Below are 20,171 nucleotides of genomic sequence, written 5' to 3'. Positions count from 1 at the left end.
TACATAATAAACAGTGTATAATGTTTCGGAGTGACAAACGATCCACTCGTGCATCTGCGAGTCCCTGATTTTTTTCGAATATTCTCGTGTTCTTGCTTTCAACAAATGACGTGTTTACGTTCTAGAATTGGTCAAGTTGGAATTTTAACACAGAAATAGACAACATGATTTCGTGTTTCGTTTGCTGGGAATACCTATTAGGTCACCCACCTCTGTTCGAGAAACATCGTTTTCGTAATGTTTAGAGACTACATTTAAAGTTTGTAAGTTTGCAAGCCTGCTTATGGCGTTTTCCTATAATATGATTCCTAACTTGCCGATTGTGGTTAACAAATAAGAGAAGACAGTAACAAACATTTACAATTATTTTGTGCGTATTTCTAGATAAAAATTATATAAAATTATTACCTCATTTATCGATGTATAAGTGATTGAAAAAATTTAAATTAATAATTTTGTCGTTACCACAAGATTTGTTACATACTTAGTGACTTATTTTAAGGTTAAAGTATTTATTACAGGAAAATTCTTAACATCAATTTTTTTTATTAATTGAACTATAAGACATTATAATACTTTTTTTTATTCATTATCACAGAATTATATTAATGGTCTTTTATATGCCCATAACCTGTCATGGTCATAGATAGTATGAATTTTTTCATACATGTATTTAAAAAAATATAAAAGATTGTCGTATTGTCCCTTGTACCTTTGATCAGTTTCAGGTATATCTTCTATGTCAGTGTATCCTTCTACGATGCCAAATGCACACGTATGCAATTCTACTAAAAACTGATGAATTGCTTCAATTGTAGCTAAATACCATCGTGGACTTTTCTTTTGATGACGCCAAAATTGGGATATTCTTGATTTTAAAATGACACACTGTAAGTCTACAAATTAATATTAGATATTGTTTTACATTTCTCTGTGTCAAAAGATTTATTATGAAGATTATCTACAAAATCTAAATGTATATATAAAAGTTGTTTTCATATTCACCTCGTAATCTTTGATCTTTATAAATAGTTTTTGTTTGATGCCATGTACTATCGATAAAAATAGCTCTTTTTATGGGAAATGTATTCTTTGTCCTATTAATGATTCTGTTATTACCTTGTTTAAACTTGTTTTCAAAAAGTGATTCAATGCTTATGCCAGTTTGGCTAGGAAAAATTAAGACGGTCTAAACAATGATGTTATTCGGATCAAATTAATATTTTACTTAATTAAATGATACGGAGGTTGTTTTTGCAGTTATACCTTTTCCTTGTCTAATATTTCTGGAAAATCAGGATATGTATAAATTCTCACATCATCCGGTGCCAATACAGCTGCATGAATTGCTGTACTTTTCCCATCAATTTCACGTGCATGCTTAATAATATCTATCTTAATTGGTAACTAAAAACAAAAGCTTGTTCAGTTGGAATTCACGTAAAATGGAAAAATGTATTTTGTTAATTGCAATACCTTCACTCTAGGAAAGTACTTTTCAGCGATGACCGGTAAACAACACGAGTAACAAAAGAATTTACGCGATTTATAACATCGGTTACATATCTCTCGGCCTTCTATCGTGTTCAAAACTTGGGCGTCAGTGATTTTTAAATGACGAAATGGCGCCTTATCAATTACTCTCTGTTCTTTCTCCAAGTTTGAAAGTTTTTTGGTATGATCAATCGTCACGTCGGGTTTCGCCATATTTTTAATAACATGAATGTCTAATTAAACATAAAATATAATTCCTATCCGTAACGATACTTTACACAATTATCAAAATAATAAGAATCGTTAACAAGCAGGTTATCACTCGTGAATGCGGAAGTACTCATAGCTATAGAAAAATAACTTCAAGTTGTGTGATAAATTTCGTAACGAATTACACAGCGTTACCAGACGGCAGACTGGTGCTCAAAGGAAACTGCCCTTCCACGTATGCACACTGATGCACAGCTACGTGTACGTGAGTTCTGGCGCTCCGGATAACTTCAGTTAGTTTCAGGAATTCGCGAAAGATGGCGAACGTGAGCCTTTCCTTTTTCCCTCCCAAAACTTCGACTTGCGTCGATCGGCATACGATTTCGAGTCTACTAACCTCGTAGAATATCAGTGGTTTCAGAGCGATCTTCTCGTTTAAAGTTTGTGGTTTTAGAAATTATAAGCAACCGAACTATTTTGAATATGTTTTATTTGATGACACAGCGGCGACCGAAGCGAGGAACGAGAAAGTGAGTTAAAAAGAAATATTTTCATTGTAATTGCTTGGCGGAGCACAGCACTCGCGCGCTATAGCTTTAATTCTAACCTAGTCCAAAGTTAAACTACTTAGTCTAAAGATCCGGTAGAGGATGACGTTATGTCCTTGTAACGTAGACCTAATCTGAAATATACTCTGAAATAATAACAAAGATGAATCAGTCAGTAAAAGTGCAGCGTCAATATTTTATAATATCTCTGCGCGATGGTCAGCCGCTGTATCTACTGCGCCCCATATTGTCACACAGAATTCGCGAAAGATGGCGAATATTAAGTATACAAGCAACAACGTAAATTGTTAGACTACGTTGTAGGTGGGTGGAAATTGAGTTTGATTGGTGTAATGACAAAGAGAATCATTAACCATTGAATATATAATAATAATAATTGTATTTTAACATCTCTACTACGCACTAAGATAATAATGACCTTAATTCTAAGACTTGAAAGCGTACAGGTTATAATTAAAATTTTGTACTATAATGATTGGCTACTCGGCTCGATGATTAGCACAGAACAGTAGCAATGTATCTCCTTAATTTTTTACGAAGATACTAATATTACAAAGGTCTTGCTTTAAAAATATTTCCAAGACTGTGTGTTACAAGTGTCTAATCATCTGACCATACCGTTCGTTTAAGTTACTTACATCCTAATTAAATATTTACAGCCTTACAAAAATAATACGCGGTTTTATCACATAAAACATATATTGTAGAAAAACTACATTTGTCTATTAGCTTACTTTCGACGCAAGTTTTACTATATCAACGACGTTCGATTTCACAGTACAGTTACATTCCCGCGCGTTTAACACCCTGTGCAGAACGCATTCGAAACACATATTACGAGCTAAAAGCTTCACAAAATTATTAAATTAATACATTTTTTTGGCTATTCTCATCCCATCTCTTTTATTTCTGTCGTAATGAAGTCTTATAAAGACGATAAAGAAAATAATTTACTCGCGCTTAAGATTTAGCGCATTTCAAGACAACGTATTTTCGCGTACCCCGTACATCATTAACACTTGTTGTAGTTTTTTCTGTTCCTTTATCTTTTATTAGACCAATTCCATCAGACGTATCAGAGAACTGTTTCACATTGTCTTAATGGTTAAGTTTGATGTCTCAAGATCTCGTCTTCCTGCAAATTGCTTGTTTGTTGTCGTGTATACGTCTGTGTTTGTTAAAGTTGCTCGGGTCGCTAAATTGTTGATGACAGATCGCGCAGATCAACGGTTTGTAACCGAGGTGTATCCTGTAAAGAAAAAGAATAATCCATTTAGTCAGGATGGTCGAGAAATGGCGACAAATTCGGGTCCAGTTCGTAATTTTTTTAAATAAAGCGTGACGAAGGAGACTACATGGAACACGAGTCGAATAGAGGATCGATAAGTTTAACTTTGAAAAGCATAGATAGTTGTGCGTTCTAGGTAAAATAATTAGAGAACAGAACAAGGTTCCGTATTTTCATTTATATCGAAAAACTCACCTAAGATGGATCTTCAGACTGTACTTCCTCGTGCTGACCTTTTTACAGTAGATGCACTGGAACCCTTGCTGCGATTTCTCAAGAGCTTTGAGCACGTTATCTATGTAGACGCCAACATTGTCCTTGTTGATCAATGCCGCGTTCGGTTGGACGTTGTAGAGCGTTAAAACGGTCTCGTCTACACCGGGTAGACAAACACTCGCGGACACGTTGGGCTGGTTCATGTAGGGCTTGAAGGCAGAGACTGAGAAACGGTAGTCCAAGAACTTTCTCATTGGCGACACTTCCGTCGAACTGGAGGACGATTCGTTGGAAGACGACGGTGAGGGTTGATTCGAGGAACTCGGTGACTCGTTGTCCGTTAAGTTCAACTTGAAAGACGGGCTGAATCTTGGCGACAGACTGAACTTCTCCGCCAACGCGATCCATAGATAATTACTGTCCAGTTGATTGCACTGTAGAGTCAGGTGGATCTTCAAAGGATTCGGATATTTAAACAGATTGTTACATTTGTGGCAGACGTAGCAGTTGTGACCTGAAACCAATTCGTGACGGTTAGGAATCGTCGATCGCATTGATCACCGTCGAGAGCCACGGTTTAAAAAATCTTTTACCTCGAATGTTGAACGGCATCAGGGTCGGTACATCCAACATGTGCAGGATGTCCTCGGCGAACCACATCAGCAAAGGCTCGCCCGAATTTATGTGTTTGGTGGTCTTTAGAATCACTCCGTTGTCGGTGGTCATCAGCTGCACGTTGTAGCTCAGACAGTCCTTCGCGAAGGTGACGATCTTTAGCCAGTACGAGATGCTCAGGGCCTTGTTCACGCAGTACAGACGACTTTTCTTTTCGGCGATCTCGACCTGCGATCGACAAAGTTTCCCTAGCTTTCGAACCATTGTACACCCTCCTAAGTAACAATTGGAATGGTACTCACGTGTTGAATGACGGATATGCACTCCTTGGGCAGTACGTTGACGTCGATGTTGTCCGTCGAGGAATCTTTATTGAGGATCCCATCCGCGATGACGACCGGTTGATCGAAGCGTATTTGGGATAAAAGTATCCTCTCGGCAGCCTCTGTGCTCATCATCAGAGCGTTCTCAGCGATGATAGGAGGGAACATGATGGCGTTTCTCGGTCCTCTTTTGGTTTCGAGCTTCCAATCTCTAGGCAGCGGAGTCTTAGATTCTCACGATCATACCATCGAGTTGCTCGATAGCCACGAAACGTTCAGTTCGGGCAAGAATTGTCGTAGATCCACGGGGTACACACGGTGACGTCTTAAGATGTACACGGGATCGCGCAAGTTTCGCGAGTCTAACCAAATGGTTCTCTGTAAGCGACAAGATAATCTCGATGCACGCGACTCGATGCTAAGGTGTCAACTAAGTACGACTTGCATTCCGCACATTGCTTTAATACATCGAGGTCGTGCCCCGAATTGACTACCGGGAGTAGGGGTGGGACCCTCTCCGTTGCAACCCGATTGGACCCCACCTTTTTCGCAGCGAGTATACGTGTAATTGTATTTAAAGAGCCCGGCTAGGGGTAACTTCGCCCTTTCTACTTTCTCGAATCCTGATGCGTCGCCAATCACCCGGAGTGGGGATGTATCGTGACAGGGAGGGGGTTGTTGTGGATCCAGTGGCATCCTAAGCGTAAGGTGCATCCGGAGGGATGTTTAACTAGATACGGTGGAATATCTCACGAGGGATTAAAATTATCGAAAAAAATGTTCTTGCAAACGTAGCTTGGTACAAAGAAGAACACTAGGTGTTATAAATAATTTTCAAATTAGTCTTTTTAAGTGGACTCTCAATCTCGACTGAATTATTTTACTTAATGTTGATTTCTACCAAATTGGTAAATGGAAATCATAATGAACTAACAGAGGATTACGTAAATCTTCAAATAATTGCATTGAAATATATCAAGCAATTATTAGTTTAAACTTGCGGAGGCCCCAATAATCCACTTAAGGGTTAAACGAGACCCTGTATCCTTTTTATTCATACTATAATAGCATTTGTTGAACCGAATATAAAGACTAAGAATAATATGCGAGTCGTTAGTTGAACTCTACGTAGTTGTATCGACTTTTGATATTTTCGTTGTAGAAGGAAGGTTGATGAAAAACTGGATAGCGCGTTTAATGGATAAACATACAATTTCAACCGAGTATACACATTTTTTGTGAGAAATTGGATTTCTTACGGGAGTGATTAATTTTTATGAAGAATTTTCATTTCTACCAACGTCGACGATAGGAAGTCTCAATTCTTATTCTACGATACTTTTATTCGCGGACGTGGCGACGCAGGTCGCGCAGAGTCGTCACCAGGAGCCAGGGCCGACTAGATGTTTGATGGGGCTATAAAAGCCTCATGTGAAAGGACATTGTTTGGCTCAGCTGCAACCCAATGTGCGCGTCCCGTCGAGGATGAGGGATCTCGACGAAAGGTGCATCTGAATCAACGGTTGATTAGGAAATTAAGTGGCTCATTCTTCTCGCACGCGCGCGTAGATCACGATCGACAGATACCGTCTGGATTTGCCTAATCGTTCGTAGATCTAGATACCATCCCCCGGCAACCTACGGGAATCCTGATTTTTCGTTTCATCGCAGTCCATGTACGAATCTCGACATACTGTTCCCCGATCTTTTCTACTCTGCGCTACTAATCTAACAGACATTGTGTTACGTTCGACACATTATTTGAAGAAAACAATATTTCTATAAATATAGTAATTAAAAAATTTTAATGGGGGATTCTAGAGGCCAAAACAAGACGAAAACCAGGAATACTAATTTGTTGATGGAGATTTCGTTAAAAAGTTATTAACGTTTAAAATTCCGTCCGTACTGAATTTTTTTCTAGAAAGTAGGTAGGATTTCGGGGGTATGTCTATTCATAAAAAATTATTGTAATTGACCCCCGCAACCGAAAATAATTTTTCCAGAACGATTTGAAATTTTTTTTTTCCGTCGAAAAATTTAGGCACTTACCCCCCGTCGATTTTTCTTAAAAATTCCTTTTTCATTTTTAGTCATTTTGTTTGTCGTCCTATAGAAAAGTGGTCTAATACTTTTTTGTAGATACCCACAAGCTCTACTTCAGAAAAAAGTTTCATTGAAATATATTCACTATTGTAGGAGTTATGGCTGTTTGAAAATTGGACCATTTTTATGGGGGTTTTCTCATTTTAGGGGGTCAAGGAACAACTTTTTTAATATTTTTAAAATTTCTACATATTCTCCACCAAAATACGCGCAGTTTGCTTTTTTAAACATTTAAATCGTCCAATCCGTTCAGAAGTTATGACGTTTTAAAGATTCGCATGAAAATTCGGGCAGACATTTCTGGCCAGAAATTATATTTTCGGTAAGGAATTTTTTTTCTCGAAACTGAGAAGGATTTCGGGGGTATGTGTAATGACCAAATATGATTGTAATCGACTCTTGCAACCGAAAATAATTTTTCCAGAACGATTTGAAATTTTTTAATTTAATTGTTAATAACACCCTGTATAGTTATTAATGTGATTTAAGCTTTTTCATTATTAGAGAAAAGTTTAATCTTTTGATCCCCAAGTGGATAATTGAGGCTTCCGCAAGTTTAAACTAGTAAATATTTAATATATGTCGATGTAATTATTTGAAAATTTACACGATACTCTATTAGTTTATTACTTTTTAAATGCTTTAAGGGAAAGTTGATTTCCATTTACCAATTTGGTAAAATAATTCAGTTGAGATCGAGAGTCCACTTAAGGGTTAAGTAAAATTTCGTTCTCTTTAGAATCTAATTCGAACGTGATCGACGTGTAATCCGTCGATAAATTCTGATTGTCGATGAAAGCGTTTGTCGGCGACTCGAACGTGTCGGTGCAAAGGTAGTGTCGACGCGACAGGTTGACGCCAGCACCCTGGGGCGACCTCAATAAACTGCGCCAAACCAGACGCAAACCGGTCATTTTCAACGTAATTAGGAGGCTTAATATTTTATTGTTTTGGCGGGCCTAGGCGACCCTGCTCGGTCTCCGTTACAAAAGTCACTTTTGGACCATCTCCTCGGTAGTATGCTTATTTTCCCTCGATGTCATAAAATAATAAGGAGGTAGGCTTGTCTATTGACTGTGCGACTAACTCGAATTTCAATGATTTTTCGATATATTGTATATTTTTCAAAATTTACAACCCTGCAAAACAAATAGAACGAATGTCACGCTTTACGGGGATTCTTCACTTAAAATGATCGATTCGCGTCAAATTCGATCGTACGAGAATCGATTGCAAGAATCGGTAGTCGTCTGAAGAAGGTACGAACTTTAGAAAATGAATTCTAAAGGTGTTCTTGCTAAATAAACCGAACTAACCGAGAAAACGAATTCGAAAATCGAAACCCTTACTCCGCGGGCCCCAAAAATCACCGTTGTCTACGTGACTCAGCGCACATGAATGTCGGGGCCTAAGCACTTCCGTTTCGGAAACGACGCTCGGTCCGGGCAGAAGGAAAATGGCGAATCCTCTCGAGATCCTAATGGCCCGTTTTGCCTCGAACCAAAGGCGATCGTTGCAGGTATTTCTTGCTAATAGCTATAATATAGTACCGACCGTTTACGTCGTTAGAGGTTATTACGTTGATCGATATCTTTTCTGGTTAAAAGACTTTTAACGTTAATACGGCCATTTGGTTCTCGATTTACGGTTCTCGGCTGATGCGTTCGCGTCACGTTAAGATCTGGTATAGGGGGGGAGGTTAAAGAAATATTTGAAGAAGGGAATCGCATAGTCGATGGACGGTGGCAAGGTGAATCCTAGCGATCTTATCGAATTAGCTAGATTACAAGGTACTCGACGCCCCGAAGGAAAACCAGAAAAAGGGCATGGTTCCTTCCACGGTGGATCTCCCGCGTGGTTGACGTGATTCATCCACCGGGGTGAATGATGCCGGACCAAGGAATGACACGAGTGTTCACAAGCTGCACCATCCCCTGTACCAACCCCTCTCTCTGGTCCCTCGAAATTCAAGCACGAGTGTTTCACCATTCTCCTACCCGAAACCAAGCTACGGCAAGTGTTCCGCGCCCCTCGCACGCTTCGTCGACGGCAAACACTAGCTACGAAAGCCTCCTGGAAATTTATTCTTCGTAATTTACCAGCCGCGTAGCTTCCTCCGGCTATTTAGACACGCGCGAATCGCGCCCGAGTTTCGAGAATTAAGTAAATGCACCCGATTTCTCTCATTGGTACGTTTCTCACTTTTAGTAAATCATGCAGTTCCATAAAATAACAATCGTAAACGGACAACGATAGTATTTTCAATTGCAATCTTACAGGTAAGAGGAATTACGAAATATAATGAACAATTTTCAAATTTGTTTTCTATAGAATTTCTTTCTAATTACTCCTCTTGCTCGATACAAATTTATTATCTCTTCGAATTGAAAACCATCGAGTGGACTCTCAATCTCAGCTGAATTATTTTACTTAAGGTTGCTTACTTAATTTTCCTTCGAAGCATTCAAAAAATAATGAACCAACGGAGAATTACATAAACTTTCAAATAATTACATTGAAATATATTAAGCAATTATTGGTTTGAACTTGCAGGGGCCCCATTAATCTACTTAAGGGTTGAAAGAAAGTAACAGGAAGCTTTGATTTTCGATTGATCAGAAATAAATAAACATTTTCGTATCTTACCGTGGGCGGGTAAATTTCGATTTCTGCCCGCATCCCGGTTTGGGGTTCCACCCTCTGGTCTCTTTCTAAAATCGGGGGTGCATTCAGAGAACCGCGAGCCAGCAAGCGAGCAAGTGTTCCGCCGTGACCAATGGGTCCTTGCACGCATGTGCGCGCTTCCCAATGCGATATTAATATCGCGATTATCATCTACGTATTATCACCGCGCAGCCCCTCGGCCACCGATGCTCAAAATAAGCTTGCCAGAAAACACCCTCCTCGGTTTGTACGTCCACCTTCTACGACCATTGCTCGCCTACTTTTCCATCCGCTAACAATTTTTTGATCCTGAAAATATCTCTATTTTGCCAAATTTCAATGTTCAGTTTTTTTTATCAAACGAAAGTTTCAGGGTAGTATTTTTAATTAACATCGAATTATCACGTACTATTCCACTTTACGAATAATCTTATACGATTGAAATTTAGTAGAACAAAGCGGGCCGCGGGAGTATTATTCGACTATTTATTTTAAATCGAGTTTATTTTTAGGCTTGTGTATTATTCGATCGTTAGGCGGCCGGCGTTCGTGCATAAATTTAAATACTCGAACAGTCTTCCAGCTTCTGATTTTCGAAGCCTACGTCGAAAACACGGACCCCTTCGCCGCGCATAGACGTAACAAATCTTATTGTTTGCCGCCCTTTTACGAGATTCTATATAACGCAACCACGGCGGATGCTGCGGGGCGAGAGCCTGAATTATGGCCGCCGTGACCATAAAGGTGATTCGTCTCGGTTCTGCAAGTGTCAAAAGTCTGTCCCTAATAGCTTTCCCAACGAGACACTGGCTTATGTATTATTAATATTCGCCCAGAGTCGTCGCAAACATTGGTTACTCGCCACCGGATCGATCTGATCTACAGTTGTTCGCGACGTTGCAAAACAATCTAACAAAATATAATTTTAGTAACAAGTATGATCGACTAAGATTAATTTAACGTTTAACATTTCTAATTAATAGGGCAGCTCTAACGCCAAAAAGAACTCTTTTGTTAACTTTGAGTGTCGCGACAAATTCTTCGGGACAGAGAAGAGTATAATTAATGTCTAACATATGTATAGGCATATTACGAGTCAACATTTAGTTGCTTCGGGCACGTGCCATCGACATATTGTCCGTGCCTCCCAGCTCCGAATGCTCTCTGTAACACGACACGTGCCGCTCGAATGCCCTGCAACGCGATCAGAGAACATCGAAGTCCCCATTCCCGTGTAGTATTTAACCATTAGGTACTGTTTACTTGATTTTAAGAGTCAATTCAACCCACGAGCTACCGCAGGCAAACACGCGGAGTGCAAAGTCCATCGCTCATCGTCAGAGTCGTTGGGATTTCTATTCGATCGACGCGTCCTGGCTTTATAAAAATATCAATTTTTCATATACACGCCGATCGAATGCCTCGTTAATTAATTCGACGACTCGGATTCTGGTACGGTTATGTTCTTTTTCTTTTCTGGGCGTTACCTGCGCTTCTGGATCCTAAATTCTGGATCCTTGCGCATTGCTGTATATCAGGGGTGGCGAACTCGTAATCCGTGGACCACACGCTGTTCCTTCCCCTACTATCAAACTACTCCCACCATATTCACTTGATTCTCTTCTGCGTCTGCGTAGTAACGTGACACCTGTATCTACATACATGGTGTCCCACGCACCTCCGATCTCCAGGTTTCGATCGACCGTTTTTACCGATTTTCCGTTTAAAAATAAAACAGGAAACATTAAAGTTACAGTATTTAACCAGTTAACTGTGTTTGTCATGACGAGTTTTATAAAATGAACCTATCTTTTTGATGCAATATTTTAACAGCGACACTTACTCTGTGCTTGACGACTATACTCGTCATCGATCGATTTTCGTGACACACAGAAATTCGCACTTTCAACACGGACCGACACAATTAACTGGTTAAAGATTCGTCGTTGATTTGCTATAAAAAGCTTCTACGAGAGTTTTGATGGAAATCATGCTAACTTAACTTTAGTAAAAAGAATAATAACTAATTTATATTAACAGAAACGTTTCTTGTAGCCGATGAAACTGTCCCCGATAATTGTCAGAGAAATAGAATCACGCGAGGATGCAGGTGACACGGGTCACATGATGAAATAACGCGGAACAACCCCCTACTAGCGATCAGTGGCGGGGTTACTTGGACCCCCTTCTTGAGTCTCCCTAAAACACGACTCACTTGGCACACAAGTTTTGTGCATATAATGCGCGGTATCGGGACCCAGGCCCCAGCTTAATTTAATCCAATACAATATGGCTCCCCTCACCTTGTCCACCGTCGGAAAGGGTGCGTTAAAGAGGGTGGGTGGCTTTTTAAAACTGTGCCGATCTCAATTCACCGTGAAACCTCATCCTATTATGATCGATCTAATCCTGATTGGGCCGGACAGGTTTTTTACTTTCGCGGTGTACCGACGAGTCTTATCTAATTTCGAGGGTGGACAGATTCAAATGTTTTTTTTTTCCCGCGTCTTCTCGTTCTCTTTACTTACCATCGATCTTCTTCCCCTTATTTTTGGCTCGTTCCGTCGAACGAAATGCAATTCTCGTCTCGTGTTCGTTCATTCTGGATCGTATCTTCAAAATTCGTCAAATCTAATAAATTCTATTTTTGTTTCTCGAGTACTCGTCTTAAATAGAATCGTGTAAAACATCGGGAAGCGTTTTGATATGTTCCTCTCCGTTGATTTTCAATTGCACCCCCTAGTTAAATTTATGGACGTGCTATTTATGTTAGGAAATCGAAACTTAACGGTATTAATGTTGCTGGCGCGAGAAGGTTCTCGACAATTTTGTGTCAAACGAATAAACTATTCAGTTTCGTCGTCCGTCCGTGAAATCCTTTGTCCTAGAAAGAAATTTAGCCTGTTGCATTCCCGCTTTCTACTTTCCACTTAACGCGAAACCGTACTTGCGGCATTATCCTTGTGCAGCAGACTGTGACGCTGATTTTCGATAATAACAGGTATCCTCGTACCCTTTTACAGCTCAGTTATATACAAGCTACGGTAATTTTATAAAACAAAACCGAGTCGTAGGAGCTGAGATTGTTTTAAATATTAATTAATGTCTGCAGAAGATTATTTTGAATTCATTTTCTGATTTTCGCTCAACCCTTATTACTGAAATCAACAAATTTAATTCGCTACATTAAAAGAAAATAATATATTTTTATCAGGTTAAAATAAATTCAATATTTGAAGATTAAAGTTATCAAACTTAAAAATATATTTTATCTGGGAGATTCGAAGTTCAAAATTAAAGGAAGGGTTCAAGAAACAAGGCTTCTATATGAATATTAAATATTTAATTTATTTAGATTGCTTCCAATGTTTCTCACGAAACTATTATTGCTGCGAATCGTTCGCGAGTCACTTTTGACGTTGAAAAAACTTCCTCTTCCGGTGTCCATTCAGTTGTCGCTGTTCGACTTACGCTGTAACTGCAAAAGAAAATTAACGAATTGTATTTCGAGCAATTTTAATAAGTAACTATCAGTTTACATTTGTAGAAGGATTGATTTAAACTTAAAGAGGTATTTATAGATCTCAGCCGATTATACGCGTTAGAATGTTCGTAATTAACGCGCGAAAGTTCGCCTCGTCATCGAGATTAGGATCGATAATTAATTTCTGATGGGTTTCTTGGAACGTGTGGCCGTGGTGGGTTGTGTTTGCCATTGGGGATGACACGCGAACGTGGCGGTGACCTGTCACGGGTCGCAACCCTGTGGAGATGGATTTGTTTCGCAGCTGTGTACACTGCTTAATGTAGGAGCCATCGGGGATGGGGATTGCTCCAGTGCTGGCGAGGTGTCCCTAAATCCGTAAGCTAACTATATTACGCTTGTTTCTTCGTCGAAGATCAACGAGCGTTAAATTCTCGGTAAACGAGCGTTCGAACCGGATAAAGAAACCACTATCGACGACGAGTCGCAACAAATCAACGCAAGTTCACTGTTCGCGCGTTTAAGATTGTTTAAAATTTTTAAAGTCGGTCGAAACGTTGATAGAAGGCTGATGAATTGTCTTTGTTGAATAAAAAATTGCTCGGGGTGGCTATCAATAGCGAACAAACGTTTCCAATTGTACGCACAAGGGCTGGTTAACGAATCGTCTCGTTAAACAATGTCCATGTTCTCGATAACGGGTGGCTGGTAATTCACGAAATTCGGATCGTGGCTGCCATTTTCCAGATTCTCCATCGACGGTTTCCGTCTTCTCGAGGCGTCGTACTCTTCGCCGAGTTTCCTGTACGTCTCTGCTCGATTCTCCAAAATCTCTCTGATGATCTCTGAAACGTTAAACAGATTGATAAGTAAGATATTTAGAATATTTGAATAGTTTCGACCAAGAGTCGATAATTAGCGATAGGTCGATGTATATGACGTAAACGACATTTACCCATGAGAAGTTCTCGGCTTTCGATCATGTTGCCCATTTCTTTCTTCACCTCTTTCATCAGCCACGGCACGAAGCCTTCCTCCACATCTGTGCAAACAAATATTATTGGCCTCCACGCGTCTATTCAAATCGAATCGCACGGAAAAACTAATCGAAACGAAATAGCCAAGCGTGCTTTGTTATTCGAACCGGATAGAGGACATAAATAAAGAGAAATTAATAAACCTTTCTGATTAACTAATTCACAAAAAGTAGCAGTGTTCTTGCGAGTTCACGAACCAGCCTTGATCTCGTCCAGCAGGAATCCGGACATCTTCAGTCCTTCTAGCACCGCCGGAAGTAGCTCCGCGATATATCCGGTTAGGATGGTAGCCGCCGCGACTCGTTCTTCCGTTTCTTTCTCAGCTTTCATTGCCCTCTCGTGTTGCTTCAACCGTTGATCCTGTCGAACATTTTATAAATTATACAGGGTGTTCGACCACCCTTGGGCAAAATTTTAATGGGAGATTCTAGAGGCCAAAATAAGACAAAAATCAAGAATATCAATTTCTTGACTTCGTTAAAAAGTTATTAAAAAATTAAATTAAAAAATTTCCAATCATTCTGAAAAAATTATATTTAGTTACAGAGGTCAATTAGAAGCATTTTTGGTGAATAGACATACCCCCGAATTCCTACCCACTTTCTAGAAAAAATTCGAGAAGGTGTGAAATTTTTCGGCGAAATTAAAATATTTCAAATCGTTCTGAAAAAAATATTGTTAACTATGGGGGTCAATTACAATCATTTTTGATGAATAGACATACCCCCGAAATCCTGCGCATTTTCGAGAAAAAAATTCAGTACGGGTGAAACTTTAAACGTTAATAACTTTTTAACGAAGCCTCAATCAACAAGTTGGTATTCTTGATTTTCGTCTTATTTTGGCCTCTAGAATAACACCCTGTATACTTTAACCAAATAATTAAATTAAAAACGAATTAGTAACGAATACATATTAGTTTGTCTTTCATTCGTTATTCGAGACGTTCCCAAAGTAAATATATTAAGTAAAAGGGTTAAATGAGTATTTAACTAATCGTATAATACCTTTTCTTCTCTTAGTCTCCTTTCCTGTTCCGCCAGCCTTTGAGCCTCAGCCTTTTCCGCGGCTCGCAGCTCCAAGAACTTCCTCTGCTGCTCCTTCAGAGCTGCGATTTCCTCTTCCTCGAGGACCTCTATTAACGCCTGCTCCATCGTCTTCCCCACGAGCTGCTCCAGTATCGGTTGCACTTCGAAATCGAAGTCGAACAGCTGGGTAAGTAACAATTTTCTTTAAACACGTTCGTTTAAATTTACGAAAATGCTGAAACCAAACGAAGTACTTACGTCACCGGGTTCAATCTGCGTGCTGGCATCTTCGCCAACCTTGCTCGGACAGTATTGTGGGGTTGGCGGCCTGTCCAAGAAGTAGTCGGTTTGCGTCGCGACGTTGAACTCGTCTGGTTTCTCGAACAGCTGTCGAATTCAGTTTACACGGTAAAATTAATAGTATAAGTATCAAAAATAAAATTGCTTAAAAAGCTTATGAAATTAGATACGAACAAAATTACAGTGCATTTCATTCAGATCTCAACTACGCACAAAATTGATACCATTAAACGGTATACCCAAAATTCTCGCGACAAAACCAATTTTTTGATCGATTTGGAATGATTTATCGATTAATTTACACGAGTTTAGAGCAATCTCGGGGCACGGGCACGACACTTGTAAGTAAACGACGAGCCCCCTTTTCCCGGCTTTTCAGAAACTTATATCTCCATTACATTTTTTGTATTGTCGGTGAACCGACAATAAAGCAATTGTCCCTTATTATAAGGCGCCTTTATTTAAAAGGTATTGTATGGTACATGGTATATAGCAGGCCCGAAATTTGGCAACAGACTTCGTGGCGCCGCTATTGTTGACTTCTACCTGCGCTCGGAGCTTAGGCTCCTTTTATGTCTGCGAAGCCCGTACTGTTAGGAATGTTTTCCTAAATTGTTAACCGACGATCTCGAGATGCATTACAGTTATATGATAAAAAGAAAAACGTATCGATTCTCTGAAAAATTTCGTTGGGAGGATCTCTTTGATGGAAAAGGTTCGATCGCAGGGCATGAGGATCCTACCTCCTCGAGATAGACTTCCGTTTGCACTGGTTCGTGTTTGCGGCCAGGAACAGGCGGCGGCGATCCTAATCTCGCGACTAGAGACTTGGTGGCCTGAGCTTGAGCCCGTTTCCTAGCCAAATGTCTTCTTCTGGCTTCCGCCTGTCTCGCCGCTATCGATTGTTCGCCATCGATCTGCAACAAATAACCAAATATTTATCCGATTACGCGTTGTTCGTAAGTTCGTCCAAATATTTTCCCGACAGAACAGTAGAAATGTAACTTTGGCAAAAAAAAAACATGGTTAAATGGTAAAGTTAATTGGTAAAGAATTTTTATTTATTTACTTACGAGGATAGGAGGGGCGGCAAACGTGCTTCCGCGTACAACGCGCCGGTCAAACATAATATTCCCGAAAGGAACCGGTTGATCGCTGTAAAAAAAAAAAGTAGAAGAATGACTGCATTTAGCGCGTTTCGAACAAAGATATCTATGAAAAAAGAGTTTTAATAAATTATACAGGACGAATCCCCATTAATTATATTTCATTCGATACCTTCATAATTTGTGAACTATTTATCAAATTTGAAAATGTTTCTATCAAACGTATTATCGAGAGTGAAGGAACGATATAAAATTAACATTACAGTAAACAAATAGGCGGACAAAGATGTTATCTCATCCGACGAAGGTCGCAAATGATCATTTTTTCTGATTCTCTGCGAAGGGACGTCAGGTCAGAAGGGTTCAAAGATCGGGTATCAGAACACTCTTTGGTAAGCTGTTCAAATAGATTTTATTGCATCCAAGGAACGACGTCACAAAAATATTCTCGAATCTTACAGAATTTATAATAAAATATCGACTACGAGACGGTCAGTTGAAAATAATTTCAACAACGTATACAGGGTGTTCGGCCAACCCTGGGAAAAATTTTAATGGGGGATTCTAGCGGCCAAAATAAGACGAAAATCAAGAATACCAATTTGTTGATGGAGGCTTCGTTAAAAAGTTATTAACAATTAAATTCAAAAATTTCAAATCGTTCTGGAAAAATTATTTTCGGTTGCGGAGGTCAATTAAAATCATTTTTGGTCATTAGACATACCCTCGAAATCCTATCCACTTTCGAGAAAAAAATTCAAAAAGATGTGAAATTTTTCGATGGAGAAAAAAAATTTCAAATCGTTTTAGAAAAATTATTTTCGGTTGCGGGGGTCAATTGCAATCATTTTGGTGAATAGACATACCCTCGAAATCCTACCCACTTTCGAGAAAAAAATTCAAAAATGATGTGAAATTTTTCAACGGAGAAAAAAAATTTCAAATCGTTCTAGAAAAATTATTTTTGGTTGCGGGGGTCAATTACAATCATTTTTGGTGAATAGACATACTCCCGAAATCCTGCACATTTTCGAGAAAAAAATTCAGTATGAGTGGAACTTTACATGCTAATAACTTTTTAACGAAGCCTCAATCAACAAATTAGTATTCTTGATTTTCGTCTTATTTTGGCCTCCAGAATCTTCCATTAAAATTTTTCCCAGAGGTGGCCGAACATCCTGTATAAATTTTTCAAATTTATAACTAAATTTAAATTAGGACTCGGGCATTAGCGAGTAGTAAAGCGTGCTTCGGTAATGCTTGACCTGAAACCTAATATCGGTTACCCTTGCGTCCAGCAAACTTACGTAGCGTCGTTCTTCTTGGCGATCTTCGCTCGTTCGTCCAAGGTCGTGGCAGCCATGGTCGTCGCGTTCATCATTCCGAGGGTGAAGTCGACGGTGGCCTTGAGGGCAGCCGGACACCTGGCATTGTGGCTGCTGTGACGTACTTCCGGCTTCTTGGCCAGCGACACGAGGGACTTGAATCTCGACCTCAGAGGGCAAGTGAAACTGTCCGTGTCATCCGCGTCGTTGGGATTCGGACCGATACCGAGGAGGGCAGCCACTTCCGGCGGCGGCATCAGAAACTCTCCGGTCTTCACTGTGGTTATAAACGGTTTCTTCCTGAATATTTGGTTCCTCTTGGCGCTCTTGCGTTGCTCCTCCTTCTCCAAATCCTGAATCCTCTTCAGTTTCGCGTTCAGGACCTCGTTGAAGTCCTCCGTGGACAGAGTGATCGCTGGCTTGATCGCTGGAACCTTCTCCAACGATCTCGAGCTCTCCTGGCTTCTGCTCCTTGCTTTCTTTTTCAGAGGGTTCGACTGATTCGACTGCAGACTCGCCTGGACCAGATGATCGTTCGATCTGCTGATGCGTTTCCGATCGTACAAATTGTTGTTCCCGTTCTCCAGCCGGCCTCTGTCCGACTCGACGTTTTCGTTGTCACCGTTCACGTGCAGCAACGGGAGATTGGTGTCCAGGCCATCCTTCTGGAGGATCGTGAACGCCGGAGGATCCTTTCTCTCGCGCTCGAAGGGATCCCCGTTGGCTGTGGGCGCCAACGCGGAAATCCCGTGCGGCATACTGACACCTCAGAAACGTCCACGGAGAACGTGGTGCATCCTCGAGACGTTCCCCGCCTCGTCGTGGACGCGAACGAAACTTTTAAGTAGAAACGGTCGGTCTGCGATCGGACGGCCGAGCAGCGTCGATCGTACGGAGACCTTTTCACCGATTAACGTCTCTATTATTCAGAGACAAAGTCACGAACGATTAATAATTCTCGGTTTACTTCGCGGGCTCGGCGGATTACGATATCGACGCGCCATCGATCGCTAGAGAATTCTGACGAGTAACAACGTCGCGCCTCGTAATGGAATATACTCGAAACGTTCGTTTTTTGGTGTATCGTTTCGAGGTTCGGAGACGAAAAGAGCGACAGATCCGAACGAAGGGGCCGACCAGGGTGGTCGCGCCGACGTTCACGGCATTACTAACCGGCTAGCCACGGGCTCGAACGAGTTCAGAGACTGGACAATGTCCTTAGGAATCGACCGACATAGACCGCAGACAGGGTGCGCGTATATTTTTACCGCGCGAGCGGCCACTCAATAACGCTGACCACCGTCAACTTTGCGCATGCCTAAGTGATGCCGAAGGGGCTCGAAATCGGTGGTAACTATGACCACGTATGCCCGTCCACCAGCGCCAGGAACTTGTCCCGAACCACGCGATACACCCCTCCGTGGAACCTCTTCAAGGTGAAACACGTTACACGTTTGACCGATCGTTTCTCTTGTCGCCTTGCTTTGCAAGCGACGACCGCCTTTAAACGTTCGCGAGCACCGCGGTTTCAGAACATTTCCTAACGTTGTGCAATCAAGGTAAACGAGACTAAAAGGGAGCTATTTTTTCAACCCCTCGCCACATAACGACGCGTCTGACTCGTCGCGAGTCTTATAAATTAAAAGTCAACGCACTTTTACGTTCACGAGGTACTCGTAAAACAAATCCATTCTTTTTCGTGACCATTCCTTGCGCGAACTTGAATTAAATATGTTTGGAAAATTATTTGGAATTAAATCGTAAGTCGAGGGGTTAGAAAATATCGAATGTAATTTACACAATCTGTACACTTTAACACTAGGTTTACGGACACTCGTTGCGCATATTTTTATTATAATTCGTTACGTTGGCAGTTGCATTGAAATGCAGTTTTTTCTTTTAATTAGAGTATACATCCATATCGTTACATCAATTCAATTCAACATAAATTGCTAACAAATAATATTTATGAGTCCTATAACGTTAAGTTTAGAATCTGTTAATATGTTAATTGGCCTCGAAAGTATGGGTTTTTCAAATTTCGAAAAATAGTTAAAGTCATGAGTATCACGAAGTTTTAATAAAGTCTGCTAAACATTGTATTCGTATCCTTCATTCGAAATAAGCGTAACATGCTGGTGTATTCTGTATAATACGATTTACTATAAATACGAAGTTTCATTTAATAAATAAGGGAATAAATCTGTAATGACAGGGTTCGGGGATTCAGCGTGTTTGCATTATGTATTTCCAAGAGTTCGATAAGGTTATTGGCCTCTATGTCGTTTAATATTAAAATAGGGCTCTATACGATAACTTATTTGTCGTTTGAGAAATAATTTAATAAGATAACTGTTATTGTGATTCGCGTCAGGAGTCGAGGTTAGGGACAACAATTCGGATTAA

General features: G+C 40.3%; 3 protein-coding genes across 4 annotated transcripts; all 3 read right to left on the bottom strand.

The window, feature by feature from the left end:
- Positions 1-150: 150 nt before the first annotated feature.
- On the bottom strand, positions 151-1,960 carry LOC143351892 (tRNA-uridine aminocarboxypropyltransferase 1). Its single transcript, XM_076783957.1, has 4 exons — positions 1,477-1,960; positions 1,267-1,407; positions 1,006-1,189; positions 151-896 (listed from the first exon to the last, which is right to left on the bottom strand). Exons 1-4 carry the CDS (start codon positions 1,705-1,707, stop codon positions 601-603), a joined length of 852 nt encoding a protein of 283 aa, XP_076640072.1. The 5' UTR covers positions 1,708-1,960; the 3' UTR covers positions 151-600.
- Positions 1,961-3,392: 1,432 nt separating this feature from the next.
- Prdm13 (PR/SET domain 13) lies at positions 3,393-4,883 on the bottom strand. The gene is made up of 4 exons (XM_076778242.1): positions 4,695-4,883; positions 4,371-4,620; positions 3,757-4,291; positions 3,393-3,522 (listed from the first exon to the last, which is right to left on the bottom strand). The coding sequence occupies exons 1-4, from the start codon at positions 4,881-4,883 to the stop codon at positions 3,393-3,395; spliced, it is 1,104 nt and encodes a 367-aa protein (XP_076634357.1).
- Positions 4,884-12,845: 7,962 nt separating this feature from the next.
- Rsph3 (Radial spoke head protein 3) lies at positions 12,846-18,956 on the bottom strand. Of its 2 annotated transcripts, XM_076780215.1 has the most exons (9): positions 17,748-18,956; positions 16,408-16,489; positions 16,078-16,251; positions 15,293-15,421; positions 15,014-15,217; positions 14,204-14,366; positions 13,925-14,011; positions 13,617-13,814; positions 12,846-12,963 (listed from the first exon to the last, which is right to left on the bottom strand). In XM_076780215.1, exons 1-8 carry the CDS (start codon positions 18,521-18,523, stop codon positions 13,642-13,644), a joined length of 1,788 nt encoding a protein of 595 aa, XP_076636330.1. In that variant the 5' UTR covers positions 18,524-18,956; the 3' UTR covers positions 12,846-12,963; positions 13,617-13,641. The 2 variants fall into 2 exon arrangements, 1 of the variants encoding a protein (XP_076636330.1); XR_013080873.1 differs by lacking the exon at positions 12,846-12,963 and having other exon boundaries at positions 13,789-13,814; positions 14,150-14,366.
- Between the last annotated feature and the right edge of the window lie 1,215 nt (positions 18,957-20,171).

The sequence above is a fragment of the Colletes latitarsis genome, chromosome 2 (genome assembly GCF_051014445.1).
Source record: "Colletes latitarsis isolate SP2378_abdomen chromosome 2, iyColLati1, whole genome shotgun sequence".
In the NCBI taxonomy this organism is placed as follows: Eukaryota; Metazoa; Arthropoda; class Insecta; order Hymenoptera; family Colletidae; genus Colletes; species Colletes latitarsis.
This window is presented reverse-complemented; position numbering and strand designations above follow the sequence as displayed.